The following is an 11,883-nucleotide window of genomic DNA, read 5'->3' as shown; positions in this document are numbered from 1 at the left end:
GAAATCCTCATTTTGGTGGTTCAATCTCTCACTCCTGTAATCAAAAATGATGTAAAGCTCAATCCTGAGATTTTTCTGTGGATATTTTTCTGATAAACAATAAATATAGCAACGTTTGATCAACCCAATTTTCATTCCCATCCCAAGTTGTCACATATCACCTCTTTGTCAGTGGACTTTCAGGTCTCAATATTACGCTCAAGGTATCCTCCTGCATCTGCTGTTGATGTTCCGGGATGCTGCAACCAATGCCAGGACAGCAACAAAAGCACCTGGTTACATTTAAGCAACTAAAGCTCATGGTTAGGTTTAGAAAAAGACATCATCGTTTGGCTCTAGATTCACATGGCAAGCGAACACCAGGCTCCTGGCTGAAAGTCCGGGGTTTGTTGACCCTTCCTCCGTCCCTCCCACCCACCTTATAGGTACTTTCCAGCTCCTTATATTACACTGTTACTGGCAGCGTTTCACACTGGCGCTGTCCTGTGGCATATCATACAGCAACAATAGGTGCCCTCCAGCTGACCAGCAACATATGATACCACAGCGAAAGATGGCTTTTGGCATCGGTGTCTGATGCTGAAATCACAAACACAGCAGCTGTATTTAACGACTTTGGAATGAGGACAGGCTGCAATTTCAGGATTAAAAGAACAATCCTGAAATTGCAGCCTGGTTAGGTCCCACCCATCTCTGGATTAAGCTCCACCCACTGACAGTTTAAACCCTGCCCAAGGTACAGATACAGGTAATGGTGTACTCACTTATCTCTACTAGAGACATTCAATCATAAAGATAAAAGGGCTGAGTGGTTAAAAAACAGCTCCAAGTGGTATAAATACAAATATGAATAAAACAAACTTAAAAACTTGTATGGAAAACATTATTGCAACAGTAGGCTAACCACTTTTTAATAAAAATAACACATTTGGAACATGTTTGGTATTTGGTCATAAAATGCTGCAACATTAAATAATCCAGAGGATTCAGTCTTATTTTGTCATGATCAAGTAACTTGTATGGGGCAGGTGTGTAAGAAATAAAACATACACCTGATGCAGTAGAAACATTATCTAACATTAACTGTAAGCAGTCAGTCTTTCACTCTAGTCACTCTGCAGCAGTAATGTTGCTGGCCTTGTGCTGAATCTCTTAGCAACAGAAACCTGTTTACCTACAAAACCAACACAAGACAGAGAGGTGGACAAACAGCCTGGAGTTGAAGGTATGTCTAAGTGAAGCTTTCTTTCTTTTTCTGGGGTCATTTATATCAAGTTTAAATAAATATATCTGTAGCTTCGCTCCTCACTCAAACAGCATTTGATAAAGGGAGCACTTATTGCATTACAGACTCTGTAATCACTTCTTCAGAGAGCTCTGACTTCTGTGGGATTCTGTCAAAGCCATAAAACAAAGGAGTTACACGCTGATGCTGCTTTTGTTTGTGGTTACAGCAGTGCGCACATGCCCTGAGGATTTTTGCCATCCATCACTGTTGTCAGTGAGGGTTTCCATTACAGCAGTCACAGATGGCTGAGCAGGGGAGGATAGTCATGCCGACTGTCGGAGCAACAGGCAGCAGGGGAGGACTGACCGACAACACAGTCAAACTCTGCAACACGTCTTATAGAACGTCATATGGTGAGAGAGTGGTGATGAGGAGGGAAACTTTATGTCACATGAAAGGACTTAGAAAGGATCAGCATAAACAGATTAACTTTTATCACACTCATTAGGATTCAAAACAGATCCAGGCAGGGCGAACTTCACTTCTTACCTCAGACCGCCCAGTGGGTCAGGCTTCACATCAAACCAGAGACCTGCCATTTATTACAGGCCATGTTTGGACCACGCTGACAACCCTCAGTTTGGGTAAGTGTCAGAGCAGGTGAGGACTGTAACAATGCTAGAGGCCCCACACAGGTGTTTCCAATCACCCTGTCTGATCAGATCTCTAGTCAAATAGAAGCTGGGTGGAGTAAGGGCGCAGTCACACATGAGTGATCATCACTGAGGCGATAATGTAGGCAGTGCTGGTTGTGATGAGTTTTTTAGCTAATTTTAGCCAGCTTGGTTATAAATACCACAAAAATGATGCCATCAATACACTTTCAATCTTCTTAAGTTCCATGACTGTCTCCCGACTCACTGCCAGTCAGGCAGCATCTCTCATGTGGGACAGTTTGTATTTTTCATGGCCAACATCACACAGTATCAAGTGATTAAACACAGCAACAATCTGTGTCTCCTTCACACATAATCCTTTGCTGTTGGTTGAAGCTATGACTTTGCCAGTTCAATGTGTGACCATACTGTCACTATCGTCATCAATGCTGCACTGATGATTTCAAGGGCTGAAATGTTTGCTGTTGTTTTTACTTAGTCTTCATCTTTTGTTTTTTTTTTCGCTTTGAGCACCATTTTTTGTGCACAGATGTCTTTAATAGATAATATTTCAATATTTTTGCATTGATCTCAGCCCGTGGACTTTTTTGTGGCTTTCTAGCCCAGTTACATTGGTGTGCGAGTATGTCCTCTGTCGTCCCTTCCTCCTTGTTTGTCCATTGCACCGACGCACCTGAGACAAACTTTTTTGTTGCTCCAAGTAGATGCAGATTTACACCAGCCCTATGACCATACTGTTACACATGAGCGAAACACAGAAGGCTAATGAAGGCGCATTAAAACATTTACTTAAAGTAGGCTAGCAAAGCAAATCCACATATTTGCAGTGTGGAGTTCAGCTTTGGTGAAATTTGACTGGCAAAATCACAGCCTCAACCAACAGCAGAGGATTATGGGTAGGGGACACAGCGATTGTTGCCACATCAATCAAGCCGATACTATATTAGTGGCAAATACAAACTGCTCCACATGAGAGATGCAGTTTGGAGCGTAAGAAAATGTGTATCAATAACATCATATTTCATGGTATTATGAGCCAGCTAGCTAACATTAGCTAGCAAGATAGCTCTCTGTGTGCGTCACACCTGACACTGCCCACACTCAGCACAAATATTGCCTCGGCAGGCGACGGTCACTGGCCTGCATTTGCTCATGTGTAACTGCCCTTATGCTGGAAATTACATAAAATACCAAACGCTTTGTAAAAATAAGCAAGAGGGAAGTGCAAAATGAGGAGGTTCACAGTTTAGCCAAATCACAACATGTCTCAGCAGGAAAAGCACAGGTGTAAATACTATCAGTGTTGATAGCCCAATTTCATTTAGCTGCTTTGATGTCAGGATCCCTGGCTGTACTGTGCATGCTGGCTCACTTTTTACACTCAGGGGAGGTGAAATAGTTGGTGTATTGAAAAAACGTAAATGAGTCCAATGGAAACAGATTTAGTGAATAAATGATGACGCACAGTCATGACGTACCTCTGTGCGCACGCAGGGCTGCTACCAGAAGAGCAAAAATGCTGTAATCTTACTTGTTCAAAACCCTGTGTTTCTACAGTCAAGTGTTTGCTCTGTTATTATACATCTATTGTTCACCTTCATTTGAGATGGTAGAGCTGCAGCTGTAGCAGCTATGTGACCCACCCACCATCATTAAACGATCAGACCCTTTCACTCCTTGGTCCAAAAGAGGAAGAAAATGCTATTGTTTAGGTAGACGTGTTAGGGTACAGAGAGGCAGTTAAGGTAAGGGTGATGGGAATGGTTACATCTTGTTACTCATGAGGTGAACCACATCTTCATGTATAATGAATTATAAAGTTGATTACTGCTTCATTTGGCCTCATATTTGTTCCCTACAATGTGCCATTGAAGCAGGGTTCATATAACCGTTGTGTTGGTGGGTTTGTCTTGCACTGGTGGTGGACACGGTTTGTAGAGGTGTGTCATGTAGGCTTCAAACAGAATGTGGTTGCAGCGATACACATCTCTCTTTGTTTGAGGTTTGACTCCGCTCTTTTAATTATGCCATCTTGTGCACCCTCGTCTGCAGTCGCACCTGACTGGATAATTAGCGCCCCATACTGCTTATCTTGATGAAGCAGCTCCCAATATTTGCATAATTGTGAAGGGAAATGTTAATACATTAATATTTTCTTTTGCAGATTATTTAATAATTTGGTTAAAATTTGCGCCACTTTTGGGTGGAAACTCATCCATTGCCATGGCTTACTGGGACACTTGAACAGAACAGAACCATCATTTGTGTTAATAGCAACACCTGTGCTTTTACCCCCCACTTTGGACAGGTTGCCACACTATCACAGGGCTGACACATAGAGACAGACAACCATTCACGCTCACATTCACACCTACAGACAATTTAGAGTCACCAGTTAACCTAACCTGCAGGCCTAATCAATCAAAATAACTAAAATCACCTGTGTCCCTAATAACAATGTCCCTGTTAATCCAGTTAATGTACAGATTTTTCTGTGTTACTGTGATACTTTCTACCAAAGGAAAAGTCTCTGTTATATAGCTACTGTTACTGCTGCTGCTTCTTTTAATGAGCTCCACAAAGACAACCCTCTTGACCTCTTGTATTGGAGTGGAGACAGAAATCACAGAGAGGGATGTCTTCACAGCCCTGCTCACCCATAGTAAATCTTCACAGGTGATTTTAATCAAATAAAACTAAAGCCAGAAACCTCCAGAGTCAATAAAGCACACATATTTTTGTAAACTGGTTGAACTGATGCATACAAGAACACAAGTTTGTCTGTGTTTCTGTGTAAACCAACTTCCTGAACTGATTAAACTGACTGTGATAAATAAAATGAATGCTCCCCTCACACTTCAAAAAGCCTGTTTCCTCAAACACAGGTGTGTTGTTTTTGTCTGCAGACTCCTGTTATCTGACAGCTTCGTGTCTCAAACTCAACGACACTACCAGCATCACATCCAGTCTGATTGTTCGGGGTCTTTGCCAAACCTCATTAACAAACTCAGAGACAGCGGCTTCCATCAGTTGAGGAGTCGTCTGAAGACAGCGGCTGTGGAGGAAAAGGTAGGACGCGGAAAGATAACAACACTCAAGAGATGTTGAGAAGCATCACATGTGCATAAATACTGAGTGGTAAAGTCCTAATTATCTGTCTCCATGAATATTTCTCCTCAGACAGAGTACCAGAGATTGTTTGTGCCGCATCGGCTCACACCTACAGGTAAAATAATAGTTCATGTGGGTTTAAAGTTTAAAGCTGTAGTTAGTAACTTTTATGAAAATAACTTTTGTCATATTTACTGAACTAAATCCACACAGCATTACATGAGACATGTTTCTCTGCCTCCTCATATGCTTCTAATGGCATTTGCTGGATTATACTGCAGCTAATGGAAAAAAAAACTATCAGAGCTGAGGGGTCTTTAACACAGCTGTCAATCATGTCTCATGAACTGCGGTCACACTGTCAAACTAGGCAGCACTGATCAAATATGAACAAAGATTTTGCCACTGCATTGCCCATTTCTCACTTCAGGGTGCTTTCACACCTGCCTTGTTTGGTTCGAGTCAATCAAACTCAAGTTCGTTTGCCCTTTAAGTGCGGTTGTTTGGCCAGGTGTTAACACAGCAATCGCACTCAGGTGTGCAGCAAAACAATCAGACTGAGACCTTCTTGAAGAGATGGTCTCGGTCCAGTTAAAAACGAACTCTGGTGCAGTTTGTTTGTGGTGAGAATGTGTTCTGACCTCAATCCGAACCAACTGCAGTCACATGACACATTGTTTGGGTTAAACATGAGCATGTTACAGTCCTGGAGGATTATTAATGCGCACCTCTTCCTGTACCGCCTTAATATGCACATTCAGCACATCCAATGCATCAAAACATTGTTTTCTAGTTGGAGCCGCGCCTCGTTTTCAAACTGTATGGTTTGCCTAGAATAAACAATGACAGCAATATAGTCCACGATGACCAGCGCTAAAATCAATTGTACTCTTCTTCAGTGTTTTGTTTACTTCCTGGATTTTTCCCGCATGGAAATTCTGACCAATCAAGAGCAGCTTTCTCTCACAAGGCATTTTATCTGGTCCGCTTGTAAATGCGCGAGAACGCGAACCAACTCTAGGCAATTATGCAACTTTGTAACAAAATCCGTCCCTGATTCAGACCAAAGCAAGACAACTCTAGGTCTGAAAGCACCCTCAGGTGATTTCAAAAACATATGTGTGTGTCTTTTGGACCTGTGCATTAATGACAAAAAAAAGAGTGAAAAAATTGAATTTCCCCTCAGGGGGATTAATAAAGTATATAAAATTAAATTAAATTAATTAAAAATTTAAATTATTTTAGTGTACTGTTTAGCTGTAAAATGAGATAGTTTGCTCTGGCCAGTGAAAGATGCTTAATGCTTCACTCAGCTGTTTCCAACATGGCAACCAGGTCACAAACTTTCTCATTTCACAGCTAAACAGTGCACTAAAATATGTGAGGGGAGAAATAGGCAATGCATTAACAGAGTCTTGATTCATATTTGATCAGCGCTGCCTAGTTTGATGACCGCAGACCACGGGCAGTGATTGACATGACTGACAGCTGCATTGACTCCTCGACTCTGATTGGTTGTTTTTTGTAATTATAGCAAATGTCATTGGAAACATTACAAGAAGGAGAAACATGATTTTATTGATAAGCTTTTTAATTAATGATAACATTTACCAACTACAGCTTTAAAGACATGAAAAAAAGGAATCGATTAGGTAGGAGACAAACCACATGTAATGTGGCGGCTGTGGCTCAGAAGGTAGAGTGGGTTGTCCACTATACAGGTGCAGTCCATTTACCATAATTTTATTCTAAGCTGCTTTAGTTGGCATGATAAAAAGAATGAGAACTTCTCATGACCTGTTGTTATTGTACACTAGTCTACCAGAGTATTATATTTCATTTTATTAGATGTTTTACATTATATTATTTTGTATTCATATACTTTGCTGCTCTGTTTTCTGTCTTGTTTCTAATTAGATTTCACGTACTTGATCTTTTTATACATATTTGTAGTGGCATTGTCAGAGATCCTGAGATCTAAGAATTTAATTACCAATGAAATGCTTCACTGTAATTATTCTGCAGGTGACAATAAAGAACTTAAACTTGATGACCTGTCGGGGTTTGTTTTTAAATGGTGCATTTACACTGTTGTGCTTCTTTCAGTCTCTGTGCATCATGTGACTGTGGGTCCAAAAGGAGAGAGTGGTTTCACTGAGGGAACAGACCTTCGACTAAACACATTTCAGGAGAAGAAAAGCTGTTGGGTAGGTTTTGTGAAAAGTAATTCTTGTAAAATAAATCAGACATACAATACTATTACTACAGTTTGCATCACATGGTTACATGGCAGGTACACCACTTATTTCTGTGTGGTCTGTCTTCCCCCCTCTTCTGTCACTTTTTATTTCCTTCAGGTTGAACCTCTGCAGACTCATGGCTCAGTGATGAAAAATGACTTCATGCCGCCGTCATTTCTAAAGGTTGACCCACAGAACAGCATCCACTCTGAACTCTCTTTTCAAAGGATGCAGTTTGTAAAATTATTTTCCACCATCTTCCAGGTTTAACTGTGTCTTTTTGTACTTTGTGTTTGAAGGGCACTGAGGCGAGTCCGAGCCTGAGCTGCAGCCGTTTTTCCAGAGAAACAGGATTCACTCGAGGTGCCACCGCTCCCCCGGGCTGCCCAGTGAGTATCGACCCCCTTCCAGTCAAGTGCTTCAGATATTAATGATATCAACATCCTTCCCTCTGCTCTTCCAGACCTCCCCTCTGCCATCACCCCAGACTAAAAGTAGTGCACCAACTGAGAGGACAATTGGAAACAAGGTTATATATTTTTATCTTGTAGTTTGTTTTGTTTTTGCTTCAATCAATTTTTCCTCTGTCTGTGTTTGGAGCTGCTGTTTTCAGTCTGTTGTTGTGTTTTCTAGGAGCCCACAGGGTTTCTTCTCAATGCTCCAAACATCCATGCTTTCCCTAACACACCTTTTGATTGTTCACACTATACTACACAGTATAAGAGCACGTAAGTGTGTTTAATAATGTCCAATAATGTTAAGTATACAGGATATTCTTCGAGCGCCTGTGTGGTTGACAAATATCCACCTTATTTTCCAGGTTCTGTAAAAATGCTGGTTATGAAAAGTTGAAATCTGGACCCACTTGTGCAGGAATCACCCGCGCAAAAATGGACAGCGGATACAATCGGCGAGACATGGATAGGTACACGAACAAGCCGCACACATCAAGTCTCATCATGCATATGTTTCCTTTGACTGACATAACCTATTTTTATTTCACAGGTTCATCTTTAGGGGCTAAACCTTCACACACCTCAGATGGTACCTGCATGGCTTAAAATAAAATGTGTTAACACGTTACTCTGGGTCATTTGTGCAGAAATAGAAAAACGTGGATGTGCGAATAAGAACTGTTAAGCTATTGCCATGGATGGATTACTTAACAGGCCTACCAGGCACAGGGCCAGTGTCAGGGCCCCTCTGGTCTTCACCTAAAAATGTCACTCAAATGAACATGTACCGACCCGGACGACTTAAACTGACCACAAAGAGACACAAAAATACCACAAAGAGATGAAAAGGGACTGCAACAAGACACAAAATTATGTCATAGAGACACAAAATAACCAGAAAATCTGCCTCCTCAAGATCAATAAAGTCTACTAAGCAAACATTTAAATGCAGCACTTTGTTTTCACAGGTTTAAGTTAAAGATCCAAGACTTTTTATACACTCAGTCGATTTATTTCCCTCAAATTTTGGTCACAAATTTGTTAATATCAGTGTTAGTGAGCACTTTTCCTTTCCCAAGATAATCCATCCACCTGGCAGGTGTGACCTATCAACATGCTGATTAAACAGCATCGTTACTACACAGCTGTGCCTTGGGATGGTCACAATAAAAGGCGGCTCTAAAATGTGCAGTTTGATCACACAACACAATGCCACAGATGTCCCAAGTTTTGAGGGAGCGTGCCATTGGCATGCTGATTGCAGGAATGTGACCGGAGCTGTTGGCCGTGAATGGAATGTTCCTTTTACTACCATAAGCCGTCTCCAATGTGTTTCATGTTTGTGAAAAATCAAGAGTGTCCGTATATTTCTGATTTTGAAAAGACACAAAATTACCTCAAAGTCAAAAACAACTGCAAAGAGACACAAAACCACAAAAATATGCATGACAACTACAAAGAGATGCCAAACAACAACAGCAAAAACGAACGAACAAAAAAAGAGGTGAAACCACCACAGTCTGTGTCTCGCTCCTGTGTAGTAGAGGTGGTGGGGCCTTAGCATGTCTGTGCCCGGGGGCCTTTTGTCTCATAATCCTCCTATGAATATTACATATCCTTATAATCATATCCTGCAAACCTTCATCACTCCCCCGTCTGTGTTGTGTTTACAATGGTCCTGTCAAAGAACGTCTCATTTCATCTCTTTGTGCAGCCCTTTTTGTGCGAGCTGAAGAGCTGCCAGTCAGACGGTTGTGTGAAGTGAAGTGGTGTGAGAGCCAAAGAGGGAGTGAAGGAGATGATGCATTGTCTTTGACTGCCTCGCTCTCACTGACCTACAGAGAATGAGAGGAGTGTAAACTAATGAGCAAAATAATTATACTCAGACTCAGAGTATGGCTCCGATTCCCATCGACGTCTGCGCTGTGTCAAACTGTTTTGCCACCCACAGCTGTGGAGTGAGCTGCGGACCACAAAACAAGAAGGAGGGTCGAGTTTCCGAATATGTCACGTTACGTGTCTTATACTGTGGCACCGTACTCTACACCTACTGTGTGACAGCTCTCAGAATCTGCAGTAGTTTTACACTGTCAACACAAGTCAAATAAACACAGGGTTTCTGTGTCAAAATAAGATATATAAAACCACAGACTGACTGCAAAGAACTGTTGGTGTCAGCAAAGCACAGACAGTAGATCATGTTTAATTAGCTGCTTTCACATCTTCCTGAGCAGTGACATCATGTTCTTTCTGAACATTTTAGTCATGCTAGTGGCTCTAGGGATAGCAGCTGTGGTCGTTGCAATACTTTGGTCCAAACTATAGACTGTGCAGTAAAGATGGACGACATGACAGCTCTCCCAAGAGTGAAGTGAAAACAGTTAGATGCCCCCTGGTGGCTGGCTGCAGTACAGGCCATAAAGCCCGCCCCCTACATGTTAGCAGATATGACATGGGCCAAACTAGAAAATTTAGGTAGCTTCATGTCAATTTTTCCCCCCCAAAGATGTTTTATTTTTCATTTGAGGTAACACTGGTGTATGTTCAACTGTTTTAATAAGTTATTTGGTGCTATAAAAAGGGGATGTGACATCATTATTGACAGATGTGTTTGCTCAGGATCAACAGTTTAGGCGGGAACTCTATACCGCAACTCTACTTCCTGATCCCTACTGTGCAGCCCCTGGTGCTCTTTCTCAAATGATGCCACCAGCACAAGAAAGCAACACCCTTTTTCGGGATATTTTAGCTTCGTCTTTGTACAATGGGAGGAAGTGAAGATGCATTGTCCATCTTTATATACAGTCATTGGTCCAGGCTAAAATATCTCATCAGCTATCGGATGTATTGCCATGAAATTTAGTTCAGATATTCAGATAACTTTGGAGGTCCTTTAATGTTTCCTCTAGCGCCATCAGGTTAATGATATTTCATCCAATACTTCAGTTTATGACCAAAAACCTGCAAAACTAGTGACCCCCTCATCAAGGTCACCTGTATTGTGTTTAGTGCTAATTAAAAAATGTTAGCATGCTAACAAGCAAGATGGTAAAAATTACATCTGCTAAATATCAGCATGATAGCATTGTAACTGTGAGCATGTTGCACCGCTGAACCGCTGTTCAAAAATTTCCACATTTAAGAAGCTGGAATCAGCAAATATTTGACATTTGTGTTTGACAAACTGGAGTGATGAAAAAATTATCAAAATAGTTGGCTTTGAATTTTCTTTCATTTGACTAATCAATTGATCGATTAATTGTTGCAGCTATAGTCACTGTAAAGTCTTGTTCAAGTTAAAGTATCAAATACTTACTGGTTCCAGCTCCTCCAGTGTGAGGATTTGGTGCTTTTCTTTGTCTTTATGATAACTTAAGTATTTTGGTGTTTTTGTCAGACAAAACAAGATATTTGAAGATGTCACATTCGGCTCTGGGAATCTGAAATGAGCATTTATTTTTTGCTGTTTTCTTTGGTGGATAGGACATCGGGGCGGCACGGTGGTGTGGTGGTTAGCACTCTCGCCTCACAGCAAGAGGGTTGCCGGTTCGATCCCAGGCATGGGAGCCCTTCTGTGAGGAAGCTGGAGTGCCCGGAGAGAACCCACGCTGACACGGGGAGAACATGTAGTCTCCGCAGGGAGTGGCTCCCACACCCAGGATCGAACCGGCAGGCCTCTTGCTGTGAGGTGACAGTGCTAACCACCACACCACCGTGCCGCCCCACTATTTAAAGTTGTTTGTTTTTTTTGTTTTTTTTTTAAAAAATGGAATGGTTTCAGCTTTTGAAATGTCAAGATTTGCTGCTTTTTATGATCAAAAACTCTGATAGATTTCAGTGTTACACTGTTGGTCCAATAAGAAAAGCTCCTCTGGGAAACTATGATGGGCTTTTTTCACTTTTTTTAATATTCTATATATCAATCAATCAATCAATCAATCAAATAACTGAAGAAATAATCAGCAGATTAAGAGATAACAAGATTAATCAGTTGCAGTCCCAGACACAACAAAGATACCCAGACATATGCGTATGTAAAATCAATGATTTATATGTAAATAGGAGAATTCCTGCATTTAAAATATGAAATTTATGAAAAGCAATCATCAGTTTGAGTCTGTTCTCCAAATGTTTTCCTCTGCACAGACACAAGGAGTGGAGACACACTGCCA

At 41.3% G+C, this 11,883-nt stretch overlaps 1 protein-coding gene across 2 annotated transcripts; it reads left to right on the top strand.

Moving 5' to 3' along the window:
* The first annotated feature begins 754 nt into the window (after nt 1-754).
* Nucleotides 755-8,314, top strand: ppp1r32 (protein phosphatase 1, regulatory subunit 32). 2 transcript variants are annotated; one of them, XM_049573588.1, is made up of 12 exons: nt 755-1,225; nt 1,455-1,641; nt 1,737-1,872; nt 4,812-4,974; nt 5,086-5,131; nt 7,123-7,223; nt 7,374-7,439; nt 7,556-7,645; nt 7,720-7,785; nt 7,890-7,984; nt 8,077-8,181; nt 8,262-8,314. In XM_049573588.1, exons 2-12 carry the CDS (start codon nt 1,530-1,532, stop codon nt 8,278-8,280), a joined length of 999 nt encoding a protein of 332 aa, XP_049429545.1. In that variant the 5' UTR covers nt 755-1,225; nt 1,455-1,529; the 3' UTR covers nt 8,281-8,314. The 2 variants fall into 2 exon arrangements, with proteins under 2 accessions (XP_049429545.1, XP_049429546.1); XM_049573589.1 differs by lacking the exon at nt 755-1,225 and having other exon boundaries at nt 1,403-1,641.
* The last annotated feature ends 3,569 nt before the right edge of the window (nt 8,315-11,883 follow it).

This window comes from Epinephelus fuscoguttatus, linkage group LG4 (genome assembly GCF_011397635.1).
Source record: "Epinephelus fuscoguttatus linkage group LG4, E.fuscoguttatus.final_Chr_v1".
Taxonomy (NCBI): domain Eukaryota; kingdom Metazoa; phylum Chordata; class Actinopteri; order Perciformes; family Serranidae; genus Epinephelus; species Epinephelus fuscoguttatus.
This window is presented reverse-complemented; position numbering and strand designations above follow the sequence as displayed.